Below are 26,887 nucleotides of genomic sequence, written 5' to 3'. Positions count from 1 at the left end.
CCACCCACGGGTCCCAGGTATCCGGGTGCCCCCCCCACCCATGGGACCCAGGCATCCGGTTCCCCCCCCCCACCCACGGGTCCCAGGCATCCGGGTGCCCCCCCCCACCCATGGGACCCAGGTATCCGGGTGCCCCCCCCACCCATGGGACCCAGGCATCCGGTTCCCCCCCCCCACCCACGGGTCCCAGGTATCCGGGTGCCCCCCCCCACCCATGGGTCCCAGGCATCCGGGCCACGGGCAGGGCCGTGACGGGAAATATTGACTGAACCGCGTCAAGGGGGGGACAAGAGCCACCCCGGGCAGGGCACCCTGGCAGGGGACCCGGGCGTCCGGGAACCACCCTCCCCCACCCCCCCCACCCCCCCAGGCACCCTGACACCTTCCCCTCCCTCTTATTTCCCCCCCCCCCCCCGATTTCGACGATTTTATTTGCAACCCAAACCCAGCTTCTCCCGTTTTATTTTTTTGCGTGGGGAGGGGAGAAAACCTCAAATATGGGGGGGGGGAGGGGAGGGGAGGGGAGGGGGGGAGGGGAAGGTCCCTTTTTCATATATGCGTCCGTTTTGCTGCGATGACCTCAGCGATGAGGCGCGTCGTCCCGCTTCCCGGCGTCTAAATGCCGGTTTTTTGCATCACTGGGGGGGGGGAAGAGAGAAAAAAGAAGGTGAATCCCCTATTTTTGGGGGTGATTTCTCCTTTTTTGGGTTTTTTCACTTTTTGGGCTCTTTCCCGCCTTTTTTGGGGGCTCTTCCCCCCCCTCTTTTTGGGCTCTTTCTCCCTCTTTTGGGGTTTTCTCTCCCTTTTTTTGGGCTCTCCCCCCCCCCCCCCCCCCCTCTTTCTCCCCACGTGACGACGGGGTCCAACGATGACCCCACGGGTTCCTCGCGGGTGATTTTTTGGGCCTGATCTGAGGGGAAAAAGGACTATTTTGGTTAAGCCGAAGGGTGGCTTGATGGCTGAAGATCTCTTGACGACGGTGGAATGAAGGACACCACCCACGGTGGCTTTGCTTGTATGAAATTGGGGGAAAAAAAGGTGATTTTTTGGTTAAGCCGAAGGGCGGGTTGATGGCTGAAGATCTCTTGATGATGGCGGGATGAAGGACACCGCAGGTGGGCGCTCTCCTTGCACGAAATTAGTGGAAAAAAGGATGATTTTGGTCAAAAATGGAAAGATGGGTCAAGGCGTTGTCTTGATGATGAAGACCACCAACATGGGTGCTTCTCTTGGATGAAAACGGTGAGAAAAAGGCGATTTTGGTTAAAAGGAAGAGATGGGCCAAGAGATGGACGTCTCAGGATGATGGTGGGATGAAGGGTGGCACCTGTGGGGGCTTCCCTTGCATGAAACAGTTGGGGAAAAAAGGCAATTTTGGGTTAATCTGAAGGGATGGGCTGATGGATGAAGATCTCTTGATGACGGTGGGATGAAGGACACCACTCTCCTTGGATTAAATTGATGGGGAAAAAAGGAATTTTTGGTTAATATGAAGGGATGGGACCAAGTGATGGACGTTTCTTCACGGCGGTGGCACCAAGGCCCACATGGACACAACGAAAAGACCGAGCTAGGACACGAAAGATGACAAATATCACCCAAACCAAGACCCGTGTTGTCACCTCCTGAGGACACTCACTTGGGTGAAATCGGGCGCTCTCCAGGCCTTCGCCACCGCCACCACGTCCGCCACCAATTTCCCGTCAGGCCCTTGGAGGTCGTTGGCTGCGTTCCCGTCGTAGTTACCGCAGATCCCGCAGAGATGCTTGCTCAGGTCCTGGACCACCGTCATCGTCACCTCCCCGGCGGGGCTGAGGCCGACGACGAATTCCGGTTTTTGGGTGATCCAGATGGTGTCCCGGGTCTCAGTGACGGTCAACGTCCCGGAGACCTCCACAGGGAGGGTGGCTGGAACCCCATTGACCTGGAGAAGACACCAATAAGGAGAGCATGGCTCCACGCAACGCAACGTTGAAATAAAGTCAAATTGGGGTGAAAAAGCCAGGAAATAGGTCATTTCTCCACCACCAACCTTCTCCATAGTGGTGGAACCCAAAATGGGGTGAAATCCCTCCTTTTTAGGTATGGAGAGATGGCATGAAGCACCCCGGGGGGATACGCGGGATGGAGATGGGAGTGAGGGTTGATCTCATGAGGTTCGTTCCTGCTTGGGGACCGGGGTGGGAGGTGGGGTGAAGACCTGGACACCTCCATGGGGCTGGGGTGAAGGAGGGCACCCATGGGTGCTTCCTTTACATGAAATTACTGACAAAAAAAAGCAATTTTGGTCAATATAACGGGCCGAGCAGATGCGCGGACGTCTCTTGACGATGGTGGGATGGAGGACAACCCCCACGGGTGCCTCATTTGCCTGAAACTGCTGGGAAAAGGCTGTTTTGGTCAAAATGAAGGAACGGGTCAACGCGTGGACATCTCACGGTGACGGTGGGATGGAGGACGGCCCGTGCTGGTCCATCCCTCGCGTGACACTGATGGACCTTGCGGTGGGAAAACACGGATTTGGGTTACGACGAAAGGCACGGGGACTTTTTGGATGGCAGCGGGGTGGGGATGACCTACCCAGACCTTCTTGTCCTTCTTGATGGTGAGGAAGGCCTGGGGGCTGAAGAGGTGAAGGGCCACCACGGCTGGCTGGTCCTGGTTCTCCTCAACATCAGCCAAGAGCCGGAACCAGGCGGGGTGGTGCCGGTCACACGGGGTGGCCATCACGTAGATTCCGGTGGCCGTGGTGGTGCCGGTGGCCCCATCGAAGGAGACAAAGCGAGCGGCGGGGGCCAGGGTGCAGCGTCCCGGTTGTTCCACGCAGCCCCGGACACCATCCTTGAGGCCACAAGCTTGGCCGAAGGGGCAACCAGCCGGTCTGCACTGCATGCCACCCGCCGCCCGGCACGTGCAGCTCTCGCTGCAGTCGGGGGAGAGGACGGACTCGGCGATCTGTGGGGCGGGACAGCCGATAAAAACGCTGCGTCGGACAGGTTTCCCCACGCAAAGATTGCAAAAACGGGGGGGGGGGGAAAAGCTGCGTGCAACTCGTTTTCTCCTCGCAAAGGCGCGGGAGGTAAAGAAACGCCGCGTGCGAGCCGCGTCCTCCTCGCAGGGACCGCGAAGGCGCAGGGGAATGCTGCGTGCAACCGGTTTTCTCCTTGCAAGAAGAAAAGCAGGGCTGCAGGGCTGCAGGGCTGCAGGGCTGCAGGGCTGCAGGGCTGCGCGCAAGTGGTTTCCCCCTGCAAAAGGTTGCAAGAAGGGAAAAAAGGCCCCGCGCAACCGGTGTCCTGCAGCGTTGCAGACGTGCATGGGGCGTACGGCGGCGCAACGCTGCTCTTGCAAGGATGCGAGCGCCCGTGGGGCGTGCAAGGGTGCAATGGGCAAGGGTGCAATGCTCCCCGTGAAAGGACGCAAGCGCCCGTGGGGTGTGCAAGGATGCAAGCGCCCGTGGGGTGTGCAAGGGTGCAACGTTGCCCTTGCAAGGACGCAAGCACCCATGGGGCGTGCAAGGGTGCAATGGGCAAGCGTGCAATGCTCCCCGTGCAAGGACACAAGCACCCGTGGGGCGTGCAAGGGTGCAACGCTGCTCTTGCAAGGATGCGAGCGCCCGTGGGGCGGGCAAGGGTGCAATGGGCAAGCGTGCAATGCTCCCCGTGCAAGGACACAAGCACCCGAGGGGCGTGCAAGGGTGCAACGCTGCTCTTGCAAGGATGCAAGCGCCCGTCGGGCGTGCAACGGTGCAATGGGCAAGCGTGCAATGCTCCCCGTGCAAGGACGCAAGCACCCGTGGGGCGTGCAAGGGTGCAACGCTGCCCTTGCAAGGATGCAAGCGCCTGTGGGGCGTGCAAGGGTGCAATGGGCAAGCGTGCAATGCTCCCCGTGCAAGGACGCAAGCGCCCGTGGGGCGTGCAAGGGTGCAATGGGCAAGTGTGCAATGCTCCCCGTGCAAGGACACAAGCACCCGTGGGGCGTGCAAGGGTGCAACGCTGCTCTTGCAAGGATGCAAGCGCCCGTGGGGCGTGCAAGGATGCAAAGTGGAAGGGTGCAACGTTGCCCTTGCAAGGACGCAAGCACTCGTGGGCGTGCATGTGTGCAATGCTCCCCGTGCAAGGATGCAAGCACCCCTGGGGCGTGCAAGGGTGCAACGCTGCTCTTGCAAGGATGCGAGCGCCCGTGGGGCGGGCAAGGGTGCAATGGGCAAGCGTGCAATGCTCCCCGTGCAAGGACGCAAGCACCCGTGGGGTGTGCAAGCGTGCAACACTGCCTGTGCAAGGATGCAAGCGCCCGTGGGGCGTGCAAGGGTGCAACACTGCCTGTGCAAGGATGCAAGAGCCCGTGGGGCGTGCAAGTGTGTGATGGGCAAGCGTGCAATGCTCCCCTTGCAAGGATGCAAGAGCCTGTGGGGCGTGCAAGGGTGCAATGGGCAAGCGTGCAATGCTCCCCGTGCAAGGACGCAAACATCTGTGGGGTGTGCAAGGGCGCAACGCTCCCCTTGCAAGGACACAAGCGCCCGTGGGGCGTGCAAGGGTGCAACGTTGCCCTTGCAAGGATGCAAGCGCCCGTGGGGTGTGCAAGGGTGCGATGGGCAAGTGTGCAATGCTCCCCGTGCAAGGACACAAGCGCCTGTGGGGCGTGCAAGGATGCAAGCGCCCGTGGGGTGTGCAAGGGTGCAACGTTGCCCTTGCAAGGATGCAAGCACCCGTGGGGCGTGCAAGGGTGCAATGGGCAAGTGTGCAATGCTCCCCGTGCAAGGACACAAGCACCCGTGGGGCGTGCAAGGGTGCAATGGGCAAGCGTGCAATGCTCCCCGTGCAAGGACACAAGCACCCGTGGGGCGTGCAAGGGTGCAATGGGCAAGTGTGCAATGCTCCCCGTGCAAGGATGCAAGCACCCGTGGGGCGTGCAAGGGTGCAACGCTGCTCTTGCAAGGATGCAAGCACCCGTGGGGCGGGCAAGGGTGCAATGGGCAAGCGTGCAATGCTCCCCGTGCAAGAACGCAAACGCCCGTGGGGCGTGCAAGGGTGCAATGGGCAAGCGTGCAATGCTCCCCGTGCAAGGACGCAAGCGCCCGTGGGGTGTGCAAGGGTGCAACGTTGCCCTTGCAAGGATGCAAGCACCCGTGGGGCGTGCAAGGGTGCAATGGGCAAGCGTGCAATGCTCCCCGTGCAAGGACACAAGCACCCGAGGGGCGTGCAAGGGTGCAACGTTGCCCTTGCAAGGATGCAAGAGCCCGTGGGGTGTGCAAGGGTGCAATGGGCAAGCGTGCAATGCTCCTCGTGCAAGGACACAAGCACCCGTGGGGCGTGCAAGGGTGCAACGCTGCTCTTGCAAGGATGCAAGCACCCGTGGGGCGGGCAAGGGTGCAATGGGCAAGCGTGCAATGCTCCCCGTGCAAGAACGCAAACGCCCGTGGGGCGTGCAAGGGTGCAATGGGCAAGCGTGCAATGCTCCCCGTGCAAGGACGCAAGCGCCCGTGGGGTGTGCAAGGGTGCAACGTTGCCCTTGCAAGGATGCAAGCACCCGTGGGGCGTGCAAGGGTGCAATGGGCAAGCGTGCAATGCTCCCCGTGCAAGGACACAAGCACCCGAGGGGCGTGCAAGGGTGCAACGTTGCCCTTGCAAGGATGCAAGAGCCCGTGGGGTGTGCAAGGGTGCAATGGGCAAGCGTGCAATGCTCCTCGTGCAAGGACACAAGCACCCGTGGGGCGTGCAAGGGTGCAACGCTGCTCTTGCAAGGATGCAAGCGCCCGTGGGGCGTGCAAGGATGCAAAGTGGAAGGGTGCAACGTTGCCCTTGCAAGGACGCAAGCACTCGTGGGCGTGCATGTGTGCAATGCTCCCCGTGCAAGGATGCAAGCACCCCTGGGGCGTGCAAGGGTGCAACGCTGCCCTTGCAAGGATGCAAGCGCCCGTGGGGTGTGCAAGCGTGCAACACTGCCTGTGCAAGGATGCAAGAGCCCGTGGGGCGTGCAAGTGTGTGATGGGCAAGCGTGCAATGCTCCCCTTGCAAGGATGCAAGAGCCTGCGGGGCGTGCAAGGGTGCAATGGGCAAGCGTGCAATGCTCCCTGTGCAAGGACGCAAACATCTGTGGGGTGTGCAAGGGCGCAACGCTCCCCTTGCAAGGACACAAGCGCCCGTGGGGCGTGCAAGGGTGCAACGCTGCCCTTGCAAGGATGCAAGCGCCCGTGGGGTGTGCAAGGGTGCGATGGGCAAGTGTGCAATGCTCCCCGTGCAAAGACGCAAGCGCCCGTGGGGCGTGCAAGGGTGCAATGGGCAAGTGTGCAATTCTCCCCGTGCAAGGACACAAACATCTGTGGGGTGTGCAAGGGTGCAACGCTCCCCTTGCAAGGATGCAAGCGCCCGTGGGGTGTGCAAGGGTGCAACACGCAAGCGTGCAACGCTCCCCTTGTAAGGATGCAAGCGCCTGTGGGGCGTGCAAGGGTGCAACACCCAAACGTGCAATGCTCCCTGTGCAAAGACACAAGCGCCCGTGGGGCGTGCAAGGGTGCAACGCTCCCCGTGCAAGGACGCAAGCGCCTGCGGGGCGTGCAAGGGTGCAATGTTGCCCTTGCAAGGATGCAAGCGCCCGCAGGGCGTGCAAGGGTGCAACGTTGCCCTTGCAAGGATGCAAGCACCTGTGGGGCGTGCAAGGGTGCAACACGCAAGCGTGCAACGCTCCCCTTGCAAGGATGCAAGCGCCCGTGGGGCGTGCAAGGGTGCAACACCCAAGCGTGCAATGCTCCCTGTGCAAAGACAGAAGCGCCCATGGGGCGTGCAAGGGTGCAACGCTCCCCGTGCAAGGACGCAAGCGCCTGCGGGGCGTGCAAGGGTGCAATGTTGCCCTTGCAAGGATGCAAGCGCCCGCGGGGCGTGCAAGGGTGCAACGCTGCCCTTGCAAGGACGCAAGCGCCCGCGGGGCGTGCAAGGGTGCAACACGCAAGCGTGCAACGCTCCCCTTGCAAGGATGCAAGCGCCCGTGGGGCGTGCAAGGGTGCAACGCTGCTCTTGCAAGGATGCAAGCACCTGCGGGGCGTGCAAGGGTGCAATGTTGCCCTTGCAAGGACGCAAGCGCCTGCGGGGCGTGCAAGCTTGCAACGCTGCCCTTGCAAGGACGCACGCCTGCCCGGCAGCACCCACCTCGAAGTAGCGGCCGTGGTGCAGGCACCCGCAGGAGTCGGCGGGGACGCACTCGTCCCCGTTGAAGAAGAAACCCTCGTCGCACTGGCAGCCCTCGAAGCACTTCCCGGTGCAGCGGGTGCTGGCGGAGAGGCTGGCGCAGGTTTGGTCGCAGGTGCGGGCGCAGAGCTCGTAGTGGCTGTTGGGAGGGCAGGAAAACGCTGGCGGGCGAAAAGCGGAGGGAAAAACAGCGGCTTTACGATTTGCTCTTTCTTTTCGCTTTTTCCAAGGGCAAAATAAAATAAGGGAAAAAAAAAAAAAAAAAAATGAAAGCGCTTTGCAGAAGCCGTTGCAAGAGCAAATATTGCGCAAAGGCGGGTGCTGTGCGCAAAGCGCTTGCCCCAGCAAAAAATTTGCATGCAACCGTTTTTCCCCTTGCCAAAATTGGCGGAACTAAAGCGCCGCGGCAGGTGAAACCGTGTCCCCCTTGCAAGAAATTTAAAAAAACGCTGCGGGCAACTCCTTTCCCCGCGCAAATTAAAGGCGCCGCTGCATGCAGCCGCTTTTCTTCCCGAGGACTTTGCAAAAGCGGAACACAGCGGCACGCAGCCGCTGCGCTCTTGCGGCGACGCAAACCCGCTGCGTGCAAACCGCTTCCCTCCTTGCAGAAATGAAACCCTGGTGCATGCAACCGCTTTCCTCCTTGCATGCGGCCACTTTCCTCCTTGCAACCTTTGCAAATCAAGAGCAGCTGCACGCAACCGCTGCCCCCTGCAGAAACTCAAATGCGTTTCATGCAGACCACTTTCCTCCTTGCATGCAACCACTTTCCTCCGTGCATGCAACCGCTTTCCTCTTTGCAACCTTTGCAAAACTACAGAGCAGCTGCCTGCAACCGCTGCCCCGCTGCAGAATCGCAAGCCTGCTGCATGCAACCGCTTCCCTCCTTGCAGAAATGAAACCCTGGTGCATGCAACCACTTTCCTCCTTGCATGCGGCCACTTTCCTCCTTGCAACCTTTGCAAATCAAGAGCAGCTGCATGCAACCGCTGCCCCACTGCAGAAACTCAAACGCGCTGCATGCAAACCGCTTTCCTTCTTGCATGCAACCACTTTCCTCCTTGCAACCTTTGCAAAACTAAAGAGCAGCTGCACGCAACCACTTGCCCCCTGCAGCATCGCAAGCCTGCTGCATGCAGCCACTTCCCTCCTTGCAGAAATTAAACCCTGGTGAATGCAACCGCTTTCCTCCTTGCATGCAACCGCTTTCCTCCTTGCAACCTTTGCAAATCAAGAGCAGCTGCCTGCAACCGCTGCCCCACTGCAGAATCGCAAGCCTGCTGCATGCAGCCGCTTCCCTCCTTGCAGAAATGAAACCCTGGTGCATGCAACCGCTTTCCTTCTTGCATGCGGCCACTTTCCTCCTTGCAACTTTTGCAAATCAAGAGCAGCTGCACGCAACTGCTTGCCCCCTGCAGAAACTCAAACTCGCTGCATGCAAACCCCTTTCCTTCTTGCATGCAACCACTTTCCTCCGTGCATGCAACCGCTTTCCTCCTTGCAACCTTTGCAAAACTACAGAGCAACTGCCTGCAACCGCTGCCCCACTGCAGCATCGCAAGCCTGCTGCATGCAACCGCTTCCCTCCTTGCAGAAATGAAACCCTGCTGCATGCAACCGCTTTCCTCCTTGCATGCGGCCACTTTCCTCCTTGCAACCTTTGCAAAACTACAGAGCAGCTGCACGCAACCACTTGCCCCCTGCAGAATCGCAAGCCTGCTGCATGCAGCCACTTCCCTCCTTGCAGAAATTAAACCCTGGTGCATGCAACCGCTTTCCTCCTTGCAACCTTTGCAAATCAAGAGCATCTGCCTGCAACCGCTGCCCCCCTGCAGAAACTCAAACGCGCTGCATGCAACCTCTTTCCTCCCTGCAACCTTTGCAAAACTAAAGAGCAGCTGCATGCAACCGCTGCCCCACTGCAGAATCGCAAGCCTGCTGCATGCAACCGCTTCCCTCCTTGCAGAAATTAAACCCTGGTGCATGCAACCACTTTCCTTCTTGCATGCGGCCACTTTCCTCCTTGCAACTTTTGCAAATCAAGAGCAGCTGCACGCAACCGCTTCCCCCCTGCAGAAACTCAAACTCGCTGCATGCAAACCCCTTTCCTCCGTGCATGCAACCGCTTTCCTCCTTGCAACCTTTGCAAAACTACAGAGCAGCTGCACGCAACCACTTGCCCGCTGCAGAATCACAAGCCTGCTGCATGCAGCCACTTCCCTCCTTGCAGAAATTAAACCTTGGTGCATGCAACCACTTTCCTCCTTGCAACCTTTGCAAAACTAAACAGCAGCTGCCTGCAACCGCTGCCCCCTGCAGAAACTCAAACGCACTTCATGCAAACCGCTTTCCTCCTTGCATGCAGCCACTTTCCTCCTTGCAACCTTTGCAAATCAAGAGCAGCTGCACGCAACCACTTGCCCGCTGCAGAATCACAAGCCTGCTGCATGCAACCGCTTTCCTCCTTGCATGCGACCTCTTTCCTCCTTGCAACCTTTGCAAATCAAGAGCAGCTGCCTGCAACCGCTGCCCCCCTTGCAGAAACTCAAACCCGCTGCATGCAACCGCTTTCCTCCTTGCATGCGACCGCTTTCCTCCTTGCAACCTTTGCAAAACTACAGAGCAGCTGCCTGCAACTGCTGCCCCCTGCAGAATCGCAAGCCTGCTGCATGCAGCCACTTCCCTCCTTGCAGAAATTAAACCTTGGTGCATGCAACCACTTTCCTCCTTGCATGCAACCGCTTTCCTCCTTGCAACCTTTGCAAATCAAGAGCAGCTGCCTGCAACCGCTGCCCCCCTTGCAGAAACTCAAACCCGCTGCATGCAACCGCTTTCCTCCTTGCATGCGACCGCTTTCCTCCTTGCAACCTTTGCAAAACTACAGAGCAGCTGCCTGCAACTGCTGCCCCCTGCAGAATCGCAAGCCTGCTGCATGCAGCCACTTCCCTCCTTGCAGAAATTAAACCTTGGTGCATGCAACCACTTTCCTCCTTGCATGCAACCGCTTTCCTCCTTGCAACCTTTGCAAATCAAGAGCAGCTGCCTGCAACCGCTGCCCCCCTGCAGAAACTCAAATGCGCTTCATGCAAACCGCTTTCCTCCTTGCATGCAACCGCTTTCCTCCTTGCATGCAACCTCTTTCCTCCTTGCAACCTTTGCAAATCAAGAGCAGCTGCCTGCAACCGCTGCCCCACTGCAGCATCGCAAGCCTGCTGCATGCAACCGCTTCCCTCCTTGCATGCAGCCACTTTCCTCCTTGCAACCTTTGCAAATCAAGAGCAGCTGCCTGCAACCGCTGCCCCCTGCAGAAACTCAAACCCACTGCATGCAAACCCCCTTCCTTCTTGCATGCAACCGCTTTCCTCCTTGCAACCTTTGCAAATCAAGAGCAGCTGCACGCAACCGCTGCCCCCTGCAGAAACTCAAACGCGCTGCATGCAAACCACTTTCCTCCTTGCATGCAACCGCTTTCCTTCTTGCAACCTTTGCAAAACTAAAGAGCAGCTGCCTGCAACCGCTGCCCCCTGCAGAAACTCAAATGCGCTTCATGCAAACCGCTTCCCTCCTTGCAGAAATGAAACCCTGGTGCATGCAACCGCTTTCCTCCTTGCATGCGACCTCTTTCCTCCTTGCAACCTTTGCAAATCAAGAGCAGCTGCACGCAACCGCTGCCCCCCTTGCAGAAACTCAAATGCGCTTCATGCAAACCGCTTTCCTCCTTGCATGCAACCGCTTTCCTCCTTGCATGCAACCACTTTCCTCCTTGCATGCAACCACTTTCCTCCTTGCAACCTTTGCAAAACTAAACAGCGGCTGCACGCAACCGCTGCCCCACTGCAGAATCACAAACCCGCTGCATGCAGCCACTTCCCTCCTTGCAGAAATTAAACCCTGGTGCATGCAACCTCTTTCCTCCTTGCAACCTTTGCAAATCAAGAGCAGCTGCCTGCAACCGCTGCCCCCCTGCAGAAACTCAAACCCGCTGCATGCGAACGCACCCCCCCCCCCCACCCCCGGGTGACTCACGGCACTTGGCAGCTGCCCGCCACTCCTGGAGCCGCCCGCCGGCAGCCTGGCAGGCCGCGGCGTAGGCCTGCAAGCTGCGACACAACGCTCCGGCCCCCGCCCGGCTGCACTGCTCCTGCAGGCACCCAGCCACGTGCCGCTGGGGTGCCACCGCCCCGTGGCACCCGGCGAAGGGTCCCGTCGCCTCCGTCAGCAGCCCGCAGGGCCCCGGGGTGGCCGAGGGGCAAGCGGGAGGCGGGGAGCCGTGGGTGCAGGTGGTCGCGAGGGTGCCCCAAGCAGCCCCCAGCTCCTCGGGGGCGGTGAGGTCATCGCCGGCGTCACCGTTGAAGTTGCCGCAGAGGCCGTCGGCGCGCCCGCGGTAGGTGCCGGGGAGGGTGAGCAGGACGTAGGCGTTGCCGTCGTAGAGGAGCTTGGGGCCACCCTGGACCTGCAGCACCCGGTGGGCACCCTCCTGGGACACCGTCACGGCCCCCGCGGCCAGCGACAGCGGCAGGAGGTGCTGCTCGCCGTCCACCTGCGGGGCAAAAAAAAAAGGGGTTCGCATCCCCAAGCGGAGGTTGCCCGTCCCGCCGCGCACCCCAAAAACGCGCTTTGCGCCCCAAAGCGGGGCTCGCGCGGCCGGCTGCGCACCCCGGGGTCAGGTCTGCGCCCCGAAGCGGGGCCGACGCGGTCTGCTTTGCGCCCCGAAGTCAGGTTTGCAGCCCGAGACGGGGTTCGCGCAGCCTGCCGCGCGCCCCAAAGCAGGGGTTGAACCCCAAAAGAAGGTTTGCACCCCAAAACAAGGTTTGCACAGCCTGCCGTGCACCCCAAAGCAGGGGTTGCACCCCAAAACAAGGTTTGCACCCCAAAGCAGGGGTTGCACATCTTGCCGTGCGCCCCAAAGCAGGGTTTGCCCCCCAAAGCAGGGGTTGCACCCCAAAACAAGGTTTGCACGCCCCGCTGTGCACCCCAACATCAGGTCTGCACCCCAAAGCAGGACTCGCACAGCCTGCTTTGCACCCCAAAGCAGGGTTTGCCCCCCAAAACAAGGATTGCACCCCAAAACAAGGTTTGCACATCCTGCCGTGCACCCCAAAGCAGGGGTTGCACCCCAAAACAAGGTTTGCACCCCAAAGCAGGGGTTGCACCCCAAAACAAGGTTTGCACATCCTGCTGTGCACCCCAACATCAGGTCTGCACCCCAAAGAGGGACTCGCACAGCCTGCTTTGCACCCCAAAGCAGGGTTTGCCCCCCAAAACAAGGATTGCACCCCAAAACAAGGTTTGCACATCCTGCCGTGCACCCCAAAGCAGGGCTTGCACCCCAAAACAAGGTTTGCACCCCAAAGCAGGGTTTGCACCCCAAAACAAGGTTTGCACCCCAAAGCAGGGTTTGCACAGCCTGCCGTGCGCCCCAAAGCAGGGGTTGCACCCCAAAACAAGGTTTGCACCCCAAAGCAGGGGTTGCACATCCTGCCATGCGCCCCAAAGCAGGGTTTGCCCCCCAAAGCAGGGGTTGCACCCCAAAACAAGGTTTGCACCCCCCGCTGTGCACCCCAACATCAGGTCTGCACCCCAAAGCGGGACTCGCACAGCCTGCTTTGCACCCCAAAGCAGGGTTTGCCCCCCAAAGCAGGGGTTGCACCCCAAAGCAGGGTTTGCACCCCAAAACAAGGTTTGCACCCCAAAACAAGGTTTGCACATCCTGCCGTGAACCCCAAAGCAGGGATTGCACCCCAAAACAAGGTTTGCACCCCAAAGCAGGGGTTGCACCCCAAAACAAGGTTTGCACCCCAAAACAAGGTTTGCACATCCTGCCGTGAACCCCAAAGCAGGGATTGCACCCCAAAACAAGGTTTGCACATCCTGCTGTGCACCCCAAAGCAGGGTTTGCACCCCAAAGCAGGGGTTGCACCCCAAAACAAGGTTTGCACATCCTGCCGTGCACCCCAAAGCAGGGGTTGCACCCCAAAACAAGGTTTGCACCCCAAAGCAGGGGTTGCAAGCTAAGGGGGAGTTTGCATGCTGGGATTTGCACCCCAAAGCAGGGCTTGCACCCCAAAGCAGGGATTGCACCCCAAAACAAGGTTTGCACATCCTGCCGTGAACCCCAAAGCAGGGATTGCACCCCAAAACAAGGTTTGCACCCCAAAGCAGGGGTTGCACATCCTGCCGTGCACCCCAAAGCAGGGCTTGCACCCCAAAACAAGGTTTGCACCCCAAAGCAGGGATTGCACCCCAAAACAAGGTTTGCACCCCAAAGCAGGGTTTGCACATCCTGCCATGAGCCCCAAAGCAGGGTTTGCCCCCCAAAGCAGGGGTTGCACCCCAAAACAAGGTTTGCACGCCCCGCTGTGCACCCCAACATCAGGTCTGCACCCCAAAGCGGGACTCGCACAGCCTGCTTTGCACCCCAAAGCAGGGTTTGCCCCCCAAAACAAGGATTGCACCCCAAAACAAGGTTTGCACCCCAAAGCAGGGTTTGCACATCCTGCCGTGCACCCCAAAGCAGGGTTTGCCCCCCAAAGCAGGGATTGCACCCCAAAACAAGGTTTGCACCCCAAAACAAGGTTTGCACAGCCTGCCGTGCACCCCAAAGCAGGGGTTGCACCCCAAAACAAGGTTTGCACCCCAAAGCAGGGGTTGCACCCCAAAACAAGGTTTGCCCCCCAAAGCAGGGGTTGCACCCCAAAACAAGGTTTGCACATCCTGCTGTGCACCCCAACATCAGGTCTGCACCCCAAAGTGGGGCTCGCACAGCCTGCCGTGCACCCCAAAGCAGGGGTTGCACCCCAAAGCAGGGTTTGCAAGCTAAGGGGGAGTTTGCATGCTGGGATTTGCACCCCAAACCAAGGTTTGCACCTCTTGCTGTGCACCCCAAAATGGCATTTGCAAGCTAAAGAGGAGTTTGCACGCTGGGCTTTGCACCCCGAAGGGTTTTTTTTGCACCTCACGCAGCCCTACTCACCGTCACCTCCCACCGGGCGCCCCCGGCCATGCCGACGGTGACTCCACGCACGGTGACCAGCAGCCGGCGGATGGAAGGTCCCTCCTTGCCGCTCTTCTTCTCCACCTCCACGGTGAAGGGCACCAGCAGGTCCTCGGGGCCGGTGGCTTTGACCACCGCCAGGGTGTAGGTGCAGGTGCCGGCGAAATGCAGCGAGCGCCCGTCGAAGGTGCTGTAGGAAACCGCCCCCAGCACCTGGCAGTGCCCGCAGTCCTGGGGGTAGCAGCCCCGCACCCCATCCTGTACCGTGCACACCTCGCCCGCCGTGCAACCCGCCGGCCGGCACTCCACCGCCCCGGCTCTTTTGCAAGCGCAACGCTCGCCGCAACGAGGGCAGCCGAAAAACTCCTCGCCCATCTTGTAGTAGCGACCCTCGTGCAAGCAGCCGCACTGGGCCAGGGGGACGCAGCGGTCGCCGCTCAGCAAGAAGCCGTCGTCGCAGAAGCAGCCTTCGGTGCAGGGCGCGGCCGCCTCGCATTCCTCCGCTTCTGCTTGGCCCCGGCACGTGGCGGGGCAGGCTGGGCCGCAGAGCTCGTAGTGCTGGTTCGGGGGGCAGACGGGGCCTGCGGGGTGGGAAAAGCGGCGGGGGTGGTGGTTTGCAGAGCTCCAAAACCTTTGGGCGTGGAAGCCCTAAAGCTCCCGTGCAAACCAGAAAGCCGCCGTGCGTGCAAACCCCAAACAGTTCGTGCATGCAAGGCCCAAACCCTCTGTTGCAAACCAGAAAGCCTTCGTGCTTGCGAGACCAACCACCCTCATGCACGCAAGGCCCAAACCCTTCGTGCAACCCAGAAAGCCTTTGTGCGTGAGCCCCAAAACTTTGTGCAACCCAGAAAGCCTTTGTGCATGCAATCCCCAAAACTTTTGTGCAAACTAGAAAGCCCTTTTCATGCATGCGAGCCCCAAAACTTTGTGCAAACTACAAAGCCTTTGTGCGTGCAATCCCCAAAACTTTGTGCAAACTAGAAAGCCTTTTTCATGCATGCGAGCCCCAAAACTTTGTGCAAACTACAAAGCCTTTGTGTGTGCGAGCCCCAAAACTTTTGTGCAAACTAGAAAACCTTTGTGCGTGCAAGCCCCAAAATCTTTGTGCAAACCAGAAAGCCTTTGTGCATGAGCCCCAAAACTTTGTGCAAACTAGAAAGCCTTTGTGTGTGCGAGCCCCAAAACTCTGTGCAAACTAGAAAGCCTTTGTGCATGAGCCCCAAAACTTTGTGCAACCCAGAAAGCCTTTGTGCGTGAGCCCCAAAACTTTGTGCAAACTAGAAAGCCTTTTTCATGCATGCAAGCCCCAAAACCTTTGTGCAAACTAGAAAGCCTTTGTGTGTGCGAGCCCCAAATCTTTGTGCAAACTAGAAAGCCTTTGTGCGTGAGCCCCAAAACTTTGTGCAAACCAGAAAGCCTTTGTGTGTGCGAGCCCGAAAACCTTTGTGCAAACTAGAAAGCCTTTGTGCGTGCGAGCCCCAAAACTTTTGTGCAAACTAGAAAGCCCTTTTCATGCATGCGAGCCCCAAAATCTTTGTGCAAACTAGAAAGCCTTTGTGCATGAGCCCCAAAACTTTGTGCAACCCAGAAAGCCTTTTTGCGTGAGCCCCAAACCTTTGTGCAAACTAGAAAGCCTTTTTCATGCATGCAAGCCCCAAAACCTTTGTGCAAACTAGAAAGCCTTTGTGCGTGCAATCCCCAAAACTTTGTGCAAACCAGAAAGCCCTTTTCATGCATGCGAGCCCCAAAATCTTTGTGCAAACTAGAAAGCCTTTGTGCGTGCAATCCCCAAAACTTTGTGCAACCCAGAAAGCCTTTGTGCGTGCGAGCCCCAAGCCCTTCGTGCAAGCAAAAATGCTTTGTGCATGCAAGCACCAACCCCCTCCGTGCACGCAACCCCCAGGAGATGCCCCTGCCCTCAGCCCCACGTACTGCAGAAGGCGGCCGTGCGCCACTTCCTGATGCGGATGCCTTGGCTCTGGCAGGCGGTGACGTAGGCGGTGACGGAGCTGCAGACCGTTTCCTGATGCCCCTTGTAGAGGCACGTGTCGAAGAGACAATCGTCGAAGTAGGGGGCCGGGTCGATGGCGCTGTGGCAGGCGGCGAAGGGTCCTTCCTTCTTCATCAGGAGCCCGCAGTGTTTGTCACCCCGGTAGGCGCGTTTCTCCGCTTCGGTGCAAACTTTGCAATCCTCGGTGCAACCGGCCCAGCAACCGGGGACGTCGGCCACCTTCCAGGAGTCGGCAAATTGGATTTCGTCAGTAGCCAGCTGCCCGTCGCGCATAGTGAAGTCATCCCGGGGGTCGCCGTCGGCGTTGCCGCAGAGGCCGCAGACGGCCCGCGAGTAGGTGTTGGGGAGGATGACTCTGGCGTAGCTGTACCAGTCGAAGGTGACGATGACCTCAAAGTCAGTCTTGATGAAGCCGTGGACGCCGCTGAGGTAGACATGGAGCTTGTTGTCGTGGTTGAAGGGCAGATCCACCAGGATTCCGTTGACCTGGAAGGGCAACATGGGTGGCGCGATGCCACGCGATGACTTTGAAGCCCACCAAGACACCGCGCAACGACTTTGAAGCCCACCAAGACGCCATGCCACAAGCTCGCAACTCAACCCGATGCCATACAACCTTGAAGGCCACCCAGATGCCAAGCAATGACCTTGCCAACCAAACCAGGCACCATGCAATGAGCTTGCAGCCCACCGGAACACCACACGACAAGCTCGCAACGCACCCAAACTCCGTGCCATGAGTTTGCAGCCCACCCAAACGCCATGCGACAACTGTTCAAGCCCATCCAGACACCATGCAACAACCTTGCAACCCACCCAAGTGCCTTGCGATGAGTTTGCAACCCAGCGGGACACCACGCGACGACCTCGCGACCCAACCCGATGTCATGCAATGACCTTGCAACCCGCCCAAACGCCACACAAGGACCTTGCAGCCCGCCCGGATGCCGTGCAATGACCTCGCAACTCAACCGGCACCTCATTCTCCCCTACCTTGAGCTTCCGGGGGTGCGCCTGGCTGAGGCTGAGGGTCATGTTGTAGACTTTCAGGGTGACCTCCTTGGTGTAGGAGACTACGCGGCTGCCCCGGTTGTTGTTCTCCACGGTGACGGTGAAGGGGATGAGGGTGGGGTCATCAGAGCAGAGGGCAGCCAACTGGTAGATGCAGGTGCCCATGAAATCGTAGCGGTGCCCGTCGAAGGTGGTGTAATGGGGGTCACCGGTGGCCACGCAGATGGAGCGGCTCTTGGCCACGCACCGCCGCACGCCCTTCACCAGGGCGCACTTCTCGCCCAACTTGCAACCGGCTTCGTTGCACACCACCATGCCCAAATCTGGGTCACACCTGCACCAAGATTTGCAGGTCTCATCGGCCCAAAACTCCTCACCGGGACGGTAGTAGTGACCGTCGTGGGTGCAGCCGCAGCTGGCCACCGCCACGCACTGGCCGCCGCTGAGGACGTAGCCCTTGTTGCAGGCGCAGGTCTCCACGCAGGGCTGGGTGCAAGTGGCGGGCGCATCCGGGTTGGTGCATGTGGCCGGGCAGGCGTTGCCACAGGCTTCGTAGTGGCTATTTTCGGGGCAGGGTAACGCTGGGGGGAGGAAATGGGGCAATTAGAGGAGGAGGATGCAGCAGCGTCACCTGGGTGTTGCAAGGAGTTCATGCACCAAGCGCTTTGCGCGCAACAGCCCGGGGCTGGATCTCGCACCGTGCAAATGCGCTGGGCGCTTTGCATGCAACAGCCCGGGGCTGGATCTTGCACCGTGCAAATGCGCCGGGCGCTTTGCGCGTAACATCCCGGGGCTGGATCTCGCACCGTGCAAATGCACCGAGAGCTTTGCACGCAACATCCCGGGGCTGGATCTCGCACCGTGCAAATGCACCGAGCGCTTTGCACGCAACATCCCGGGGCTGGATCTTGCACCGTGCAAATGCACCGAGCACTTTGCACGCAACAGCCCGGGGCTGGATCTCGCACCGTGCAAATGCACCAAGCGCTTTGCGCGTAACATCCCGGGGCTGGATCTCGCACCGTGCAAATGCGCCGAGCGCTTTGCACGCAACATCCTGGGGCTGGATCTCGCAACATGCAAATGTGCCGGGCGCTTTGCGTGCAACATCCCGGGGCTGGATCTCGCACCGTGCAAATGCAGCGAGCGCTTTGCATGCGACAGCCCGGGGCTGGATCTTGCACCGTGCAAATGCACCAAGCGCTTTGCATGCAACATCCCGGGGCTGGATCTCGCACCGTGCAAATGCACCGAGAGCTTTGCACGCAACATCCCGGGGCTGGATCTCGCACCGTGCAAATGCACCGAGCGCTTTGCACGCAACATCCCGGGGCTGGATCTTGCACCGTGCAAATGCACCGAGCACTTTGCACGCAACAGCCCGGGGCTGGATCTCGCACCGTGCAAATGCACCAAGCGCTTTGCGCGTAACATCCCGGGGCTGGATCTCGCACCGTGCAAATGCGCCGAGCGCTTTGCACGCAACATCCTGGGGCTGGATCTCGCAACATGCAAATGTGCCGGGCGCTTTGCGTGCAACATCCCGGGGCTGGATCTCGCACCGTGCAAATGCACCGAGCGCTTTGCATGCGACAGCCCGGGGCTGGATCTTGCACCGTGCAAATGCACCGAGCGCTTTGCACGCAACATCCCGGGGCTGGATCTCGCACCGTGCAAATGCGCCGGGCGCTTTGCATGCAACAGCCCGGAGCTGGATCTCACACTGTGCAAATGCACCAAGCGCTTTGCATGCAACAGCCCGGGGCTGGATCTTGCACCGTGCAAATGCGCCGGGCGCTTTGCATGCAACAGCCCGGGGCTGGATCTCGCACCGTGCAAACGCACCGAGCGCTTTGCGTGTAACATCCCGGGGCTGGATCTCGCACCGTGCAAATGCGCCGGGCGCTTTGCGTGTAACATCCCGGGGCTGGATCTCGCACCGTGCAAATGCACCGAGCACTTTGCGCGCAACGTCCCGGGGCTGGATCTTGCACCGTGCAAATGCACCGGGCGCTTTGCATGCAACATCCCGGGGCTGGATCTCGCACCGTGCAAATGCACCGAGCGCTTTGCACGCAACATCCTGGGGCTGGATCTCGCACCGTGCAAATGCGCCGGGCGCTTTGCACGCAACATCCCGGGGCTGGATCTCGCACCGTGCAAATGCACCGAGCGCTTTGCACGCAACATCCCGGGGCTGGATCTCGCACCGTGCAAATGCACCGAGCGCTTTGCATGCAACATCCCGGGGCTGGATCTCGCACCGTGCAAATGCACCGAGCGCTTTGCACGCAACATCCCGGGGCTGGATCTTGCACCGTGCAAATGCACCGAGCGCTTTGCATGCAACATCCCGGGGCTGGATCTCGCACCGTGCAAATGCACCGAGAGCTTTGCACGCAACATCCCGGGGCTGGATCTTGCACCGTGCAAATGCACCAAGCGCTTTGCATGCAACATCCCGGGGCTGGATCTCGCACCGTGCAAATGCGCCGGGCGCTTCGCGCGCAACAGCCCGGGGCTGGATCTCGCACCGTGCAAATGCACCAATTATTTTGCATGCACCGCCCCAGAGCTAGACGTTCCCCTTGTACAAATAACACCGACTGCTTTGCATGCATCATCCCATGCTAGGTATTCCCCTTCTTTGCAAAAACCACCCCGCCACACAGACGGAGGAGGAAACCCGTTGCTTACGGCAGCCCGACGGCGTCCTCCAGTCGTGCACGACGGCCCCACGCTTCTTGCAGGTGGATGCGTAAGCCTCCAACGTCTGGCAGAGGATTTTCTTCGCCCCGTTGCTTATGCACACATCGTAGAGGCAGTTACGGTAGAAATCCTGGGGCTTGACGATGTCGTGGCAAGCCTTGAAGGGCCCCTGGAAGCTTTTTTTGATGAGACCGCAGTACTGGTTGCCCCCGTACAGCTCCCTTTTCTCCTCCTCGCACACCGGGCAGGTGCCTTTGCAATAATCCCAGCAAAACGGGTCGTCGTCATCAGGAACTTTCCAGACTTTGGCCCAGTCCACGATGGCGGCGACGTCACTGCCGCTCTGGGGGATGTCATCCTCGGGCTTGAAGTTGAAGTTGCCGCAGAGGCCGCAGGTGTGTTTGTAGTAGCTGCTGGGGAGGTCGATGACCAGATGCCAGTTCCAGTCGTACATTACCCGCAGCCCAAAATCCGTCTCCAGCACAGCGCTGAGCCCGCTCTGGAAGACCTGCACCTTGCCATCCTCCAGGCTCACCGGGAGCAGCGTCACCACCCCGTTCACCTGCGGGTGGGGAGCACCAGGTGTCACCACCACGCACACGCACCGACGTGGCCTTGGGGCGTGCCACCGCCTTGCCGCCGCGTGCAATCGCCCCACTGCGGCACGCGATCGCTTCTGCAGCCGTTGCTCGCCGCAGCGTGCGATCACCTTGCTGCGACGTGCGATCGCCCGCTGCAGCGGGCGATTGCTACCGGGGCGTCGCGGCATGCGATTGCCTTGCTCTGGTGATGCGGCGGCGTGCGATCGCTTTGCAGCGGCGTGCAAGTGCTTGCGGCACCGTGCAATCGCCTCGCAGCGGCATGCAGCGTCTCCGCAGTTGCCCCCCCGCAGCGTGCAGTTACTGCTGGGGTGTTGCTGCAACAGGCAACCACCGTTACGGCATGCAACCACGTGCTGTGGCATGCAACGCCCCGCTGCAGTGATACTCGGGTGTGTGACCACCCGCTGCAGCAAGGCTGAGGCCGTGGACCCACTGCTCGATGTGCAGTCACTGCCGTGGCGATCCTGCAGCGTGCAATCACCCGCTGCAGCGTGCAACCACCGTTACAGCGTGCAACCGCCCACCGTGAGCTCCGTGCCCTGCTGGCAAGATCCACAGCTTGGAGCCAACCCTCATGAGGGGCTGCTGAGATGCTCGCTGCGGCAAAACCTCTCCAGTTGCACAGAATCGCCGAAGCACAGAATCGTATAGGTTGGAAAAGACCTTTAAGATCATCGAGTCCAACCGTAAACCTAACACTGCCAAGACCACCACTACACCATGTCCCTGAGCACCTCATCCAAACGTCCTTTAAATACCTCCAGGGATGGCGACTCAACCACTTCCCTGGGCAGCCTGTTCCAATGCTTGATTGGAACTTGATTGGAGCTTGATTGGAGCTTGATTGGAGCTTGATTTGAACTCCAACCCTTTCAGTGAAGTAAAATTTCCTCATATCCAGTCTAAACCTCCCCTGGCGCAACTTGAGGCCATTTCCTCTCGTCCTATCACTTGTTACCTGGGAGAAGAGACCGACCCCCACCTCTCTACAGCCTCCTTTCAGGTAGTTGTAGAGAGCGATGAGGTCTCCCCTCAGCCTCCTTTTCTCCAGGCTGAACAACCCCAGGTCCCTCAGCCGCTCCCCATCAGCCTTGTGCTCCAGACCCTTCCCCAGCTCCGTTGCCCTTCTCTGGACACGCTCCAGCCCCTCAATGTCTCTCTTGGAGTGGGGGGCCCAACACTGAACACAGCATTCGAGGTGCGGCCTCACCAGTGCCCAGTACAGGGGACGATCACTGCCCTAGTCCTGCTGGCCACACTATGTCTGATACAAGCCAGGATGCCATTGGCTTTCTTGGCCGCCTGGGCACACTGCTGGCTCATATTCAGCCGGCTGTCAACCAACACCCCCAGGTCCTTCTCTGCCAGGCAGCTTTCCAGCCACTCTTCCCCAAGCCTGTAGCGTTGCATGGGGTTGCTGTGACCCAAGTGCAGGACCCGGCACTGAGCCTTGTTAAACCTCACACAATTGGCCCCAGCCCAATGTTTCACGACATCGCTGCCTTCATCGGGCTTTGCTTTTGCCTCAACCTGACTCACATGCGCCGGCTGCCACCACAAACCTCCCCGGCGGGGGTGTCCCACCCGCTTTGAGGTTTCTTGGAGACCTACTGCAGCCGCCTTTGGTGGTTTGTGGCTTCCCCAAGGGGCAGAAAACAACCTCAGGCTGCCCCGTGCAAGGCAGCGTATTCCCGGCATATCCCAACATTTCAAAACTCCGCATTCCAGTTTGATTGATTTAGCCGAAAATAACGGTGGCCCTGATGGAGCGGGAAGAGGTGTTGAACATGATGGAGGAGATGGATGGAAAAAAGAGGTGGGGAAGAGATGGATGAAAGAAAAGACGTGGGGAAAGGCCAACTTTCCCTCCATTTTAGGCCAACTCACCCTGACTTTGCCCACTTCCTTCCGGTGGATGGAGATGTGATGGCCGTAGACCTTGATGTTGGCCAAGCTCACGTAGGAGACTGATTTCACCCCACCCCGGATGTCGTTCTTGCCTTCCACCTTGAAGGGCACCAATCTGGTGTCGTTCCCGCAAGATTCGGCCATGGTGTAGGTGCAGGTGCCTTGGAAGTCGAAATCGAGCCCGTCGAAGGTGCGGTAGTGGGGGTCCCCCCAACCCCAGCAGGTGGCAACTAGGGATGGGACGCACTTGGCGTGGACATCCTTCAACTTGCACCTCTCCTTGGGCCGGCACCGAAGAGCTTTGCAGGGGTCTGGAAGGAAAAAAAAAAAAGAGAAACCACGGGAGATGTCCTAGTGAGGGGCACATCCCATGTCACCATGCAAACCAAGCATCTTCACCAGTGTTGAGGTCCCACCAAGTGTCCTCTGCTCCCTCTTGGGCTTTGGCAGGAGATTGGCAGCTCTGAGATGTAAATCAGAGCACAACAACCCATCGCCAAACCCAAATTTCCCCTTTTCAGCTGTCTTCCCCCCTGCCCCTATCGCTCGGAGAAGCGTCAAGATTAGGTTCATCGTTACCCAAGATTGCACCCGTCCTTCCAGAAGGTGCCACCATGGTTAAAATAGGACATCTGGGTGGATGCCAAGCCAAGGGATGGCTTTTCTGAAGCACTTTGCTCCTCCAAAATCCTCCCACCACATCCCTCACCCTCTTAGGGTTGGAGATGGGACCTGCGGCCTCCATCTCTCCTTGCTGTAGGGTTTCCACCTCAGCCCACACCTCTAAATCAAGGGGCCAGGATCTGCTCTGGCTCCAAGATCCCTTTGATTTTTTTTTTTAATTTTATTTTTTTTTTAAATTCCACTCAAGCGACCCCATTTTTCCTTACTTTGATTGATGCAACCTAAGACGCCGTCCCGGATTTCACAGGTTTCATCATCGGTGCAGCTGTGGCTGCTGCAAGTCAAGCCCTTGCCGGGGACACACGTGCAACGCTGCTGGCAGTTATCCTTCAAAACCGACTCGTGGGGCTGCAGGGCGAGAGGTTGCAAAGCGTTTGCGATGAGAAGAGCAAACTGCGTTACACATAAATGCATAAAAATACGTGGGGGGGGGGGAATCATATCTTGAGGTCTACTGGAGAACAAGCAGCTTTGCAAAATGCAAAATTGCTGAGGAATTGATCGCTTTTGTTGCAAGGAAAAAAAAAAAAAGCAGGAAAAAAAAAAACCCCATCCCTTTGCCCTCTTCCACCTCCTCTGAAGGAAAAATGTGTTCTTATTTAGCGCCTTCGGCTGTGGAAAGCGTAGCTACTCTCTGGGCATCCACAGCTGTGCTAGCACCTTTATGCCAAGTGATAAAAGATGGAAATGCCCCAATTTTCTTCAGATGAAACCACAGAATCGCTTGGCAGATGGAAGATTTTGACGTTTTGGTTTTTTTTTTTTTTTTTTTCTCCCACTCAAGGTCCTTTGGGCCGTGCACACGTCGCCTTCGGAGCGACGTGCTGCAACGCGGGCAGGAAGAAAAATGTTAAAAAAAAAACCCCAACCCCAAACCCGCCCAAATTCAGAAGATTACTACCTTGTAATATTTCCCATCCTCAAAACAACCACATTGGTCCTTGGGAACGCAGCTGTGCCTCTCAAAGACGTAGTCTTTGTCGCAATGGCAGCCTTCGACACAGGTTTTGGGGCATTTGGAGGCATCTGCAAGCCCCGTGCAGCTGTTGACGCAGAGGTTGGTGCAGAGGGAGTAGTTGCTGTTGGCCGGGCAGTTGAGGGCTGGAAGGAAAAGGTTGATAATCCCAAAACCCAACGTTGGGTGGAAGAGCGGTGCCAGCCCAGAGCGGTTGCGCCCCAGGGAGATGGCAGAACCCGAACGCTGATGAAAACGCAACCCCTTGGCGCTTGGTGTTGGGGACAAGCGGAAAAAGCCGCCAGAATTACCAACCAGGTGATTTTTTTTGTCTTGGTGGTGGCTTTTCCCGTTTGCCCCCAGCATCAATGAAAGTTCACCCCGTTGGCGCTTGCGTTGGCTTTTTCGCGTTTGCACCCCCATACCAACGAAAGCGCACCTGGCTGGTGCTTCTGTTGGCTTTTCCCACTTGCCCAAAACCGCCGCTGAAAATCCACCCGCTCGGCACTTGCGTTGGCTTCTCCTGCTTGCCCAAAACACGGATGAAAACACAGCCGGTTGGCGCTTGCCTTGGCTTTCCTCATTTATCCCCAGCGCCGACGAAAATGCACCCCCTTGCGTTGGCTTTTCCCAGGTGCGATTCTTTTCATGCCGTCATCGTCCTCCCCACCCTGGGCTTCCAACCCAACAGCACCATTTGCATCACCCCCACGCATCGAGGGTGGTCAGCGCAGACACCTGGCCCCAATGAGATGTGACTTTCCCGGCCACGGAGGACGTTTCCCAGCCCCGATCCCCACTTACGGCAGAAGGATGGTCTTCTCCAAGCCTCAATGACGACGCCGGCGTCTTGGCAAGCGGTGGCGTAGCTCTGGATGCTCTGGCAGAGGACGCGGGTGTTTCCCTTAGTGAGGCAAAGGTCGTGGAGGCAGGCTTGGAAATACAGGGCTGGGTTGATGACTTGGTGGCAGGAGTCGAAGGGGCCCTTTGGGAGCGTGAGGATGCCGCAGTAGTTGGGTTTCTGCAGGACCAACTTCTTCTCCTCCGTGCAGACAGGGCAGACATCCTTGGGGCAGTCATCGCTGCAGGACACACCAGGTGTTTTCCAAGCAGAGCCAAAGGCCATCGCGTTGGGGGCCTGTTGGCCATCGGGGAGGAGAAAATCATCGTTGCGTTGCCCGTTGTAGTTGCCACAGAGCCCACAGAGGTGGCCCTGGTAGCTCTGCGGGACTGTGATCATCACGTGGTGGAGGAGGTCGTAGCGTATGACGAGGCCGAAGTCAGTCTGAAGCAGGACGCCCATCCCGTGTTGGTACACCTGGACCTGTCCCTTGTTCAGGATGGCTGGGAGGTGGTGGGATATGGAGTCCACCTGGAACAGGGAGAGAGAAATCCTCCAGTGAGCCTCAAGGATGCTACAAGGAGAAGGCTATGGAGGTAGGAACGAAAAACATCGGGGGAAACACCTTCCAGCCAACCTTTTAATGAACTTATGGCTCCCACTTTGAAACTGGAAGACAAAGTGGGGATGAGCATGGCTTTGTCTTGGAGACAGGGAGGAGGTCTTCCCTCCATCAAGGAAAAACAATTTTTGGGTTCCCATGTTCGCACCCAAAAAGAGGCGGACCACAAGGCATGGCCTTACTGTGACCACGCAGCTCTTGCTTCACGCCAGAGTCAACGTGAGCCTGTAGACTTTGACCCCAGCCTGCTGGCAACCAAGAAGAGGTACAGCTGTGCTTCATGATCCACCACGACAGGTCCCTTGTTGCCTCACACCAAGGTCAACATGAGCCTGTAGACGTTGTCACCAAACTATTTGCACTCAAAAAAAGATGGACCACAAAGCACAGACTTACTGTGATGGTTCTCCTCTTGCCTTGTGTCAAGGTCAACATGAACCCATAGACTTTGACGCCAGCATGTTTGCACCCTAAAAGAGGTGGACCACCATGCGTGGACCTACCACGTCTATGCCCCTCTTGCCTCGCGGCAAAGTCAACATGAACCCATAGACTTTGTCGCCAGCACGTCTGCGCCCAGAAAGAGGTGGACAACAAAGTACGGCCTTACCATGACATCTCCCCTCTTGTCTCGTGTCAAGGTCAACGTGAGCCCGTAGACTTCAACGGACAATGCTTGGATGCCGGAGACCTTCCTCTTCTGCCGGGCGTTCTTCTCGATTTTCACAACGAATGGTTTGACATTGCCATCGGCACAGGTCTCCGTGAGGATGTAGGAGCAGGTGGCCGAGATGTTGAAAGCCATCCCATCGAAGGAGATATAGTGGCGGTCACCGGTGGCCACGCAGGCCCCGAGCGTGGCAGGTGGGCATTGGAAGACACCATCGATGACCTTGCCCTCGCTGTCTCCGGAGCAAGAAATTTTTTCGCAGACCACAGTGCCGCCAGCCTGGCACTGACATTTCTCCTGCTTGGTGGGGAAGAAAGTCTCCTCCACCTTGTAGTAGAAGTTCTGATGGAGGCACCCGCACTGGGACATGGGGACGCACTCGTCGCCGCTGAATATGAAGCCGTCGTTGCACATGCAGCCCTCCCTGCACTGCTCCGAGCATTTCGCCGGGGTGTAGATGCTGCTGCAGGTCTGGCCGCAGCCCTGGGAGCAGACCTCATAGTGGCTGTTCGCAGGACACGAAATACCTGCCACGAGACGAGGAGATTCGTTAGCAGCAAGGAAATTACAGGCCAGATCCTGCAACTGAGCGAAGAGGTGTCCGTAAGGGACATTTCAACCCTTCTGAGATGGGGGTTTTAGGCCCCCAAATCACCTGATCTTCCCCATTGCCGTAGAGGAAACAAGGAGATTCCCTCA

The 26,887-nt window shown here is 58.5% G+C and overlaps 1 protein-coding gene across 1 annotated transcript in view; it reads right to left on the bottom strand.

Annotated features, from left to right (window-relative positions):
* Positions 1-468: 468 nt before the first annotated feature.
* The window catches only part of FCGBP (Fc gamma binding protein), a 38,511-nt gene continuing 12,092 nt past the window's right edge, over positions 469-26,887 (bottom strand). Inside the window, exons 8-21 of the mRNA XM_075490724.1 lie at positions 26,129-26,715; positions 24,860-25,427; positions 24,002-24,201; positions 23,307-23,448; positions 22,396-22,727; positions 19,895-20,468; positions 17,180-17,778; positions 16,108-16,672; positions 14,155-14,756; positions 11,208-11,721; positions 7,143-7,342; positions 2,581-2,955; positions 1,640-1,924; positions 469-638 (exon numbers count right to left, since the gene is read on the bottom strand). Of these exons, the coding sequence (XP_075346839.1) occupies positions 636-638; positions 1,640-1,924; positions 2,581-2,955; positions 7,143-7,342; positions 11,208-11,721; positions 14,155-14,756; positions 16,108-16,672; positions 17,180-17,778; positions 19,895-20,468; positions 22,396-22,727; positions 23,307-23,448; positions 24,002-24,201; positions 24,860-25,427; positions 26,129-26,715 (5,546 nt within the window). The 3' untranslated portion in view covers positions 469-635. The remainder of the gene's footprint in view (positions 639-1,639; positions 1,925-2,580; positions 2,956-7,142; positions 7,343-11,207; positions 11,722-14,154; positions 14,757-16,107; positions 16,673-17,179; positions 17,779-19,894; positions 20,469-22,395; positions 22,728-23,306; positions 23,449-24,001; positions 24,202-24,859; positions 25,428-26,128; positions 26,716-26,887) is intronic.

The sequence above is a fragment of the Mycteria americana genome, unplaced genomic scaffold (genome assembly GCF_035582795.1).
Source record: "Mycteria americana isolate JAX WOST 10 ecotype Jacksonville Zoo and Gardens unplaced genomic scaffold, USCA_MyAme_1.0 Scaffold_95, whole genome shotgun sequence".
In the NCBI taxonomy this organism is placed as follows: Eukaryota; Metazoa; Chordata; class Aves; order Ciconiiformes; family Ciconiidae; genus Mycteria; species Mycteria americana.
This window is presented reverse-complemented; position numbering and strand designations above follow the sequence as displayed.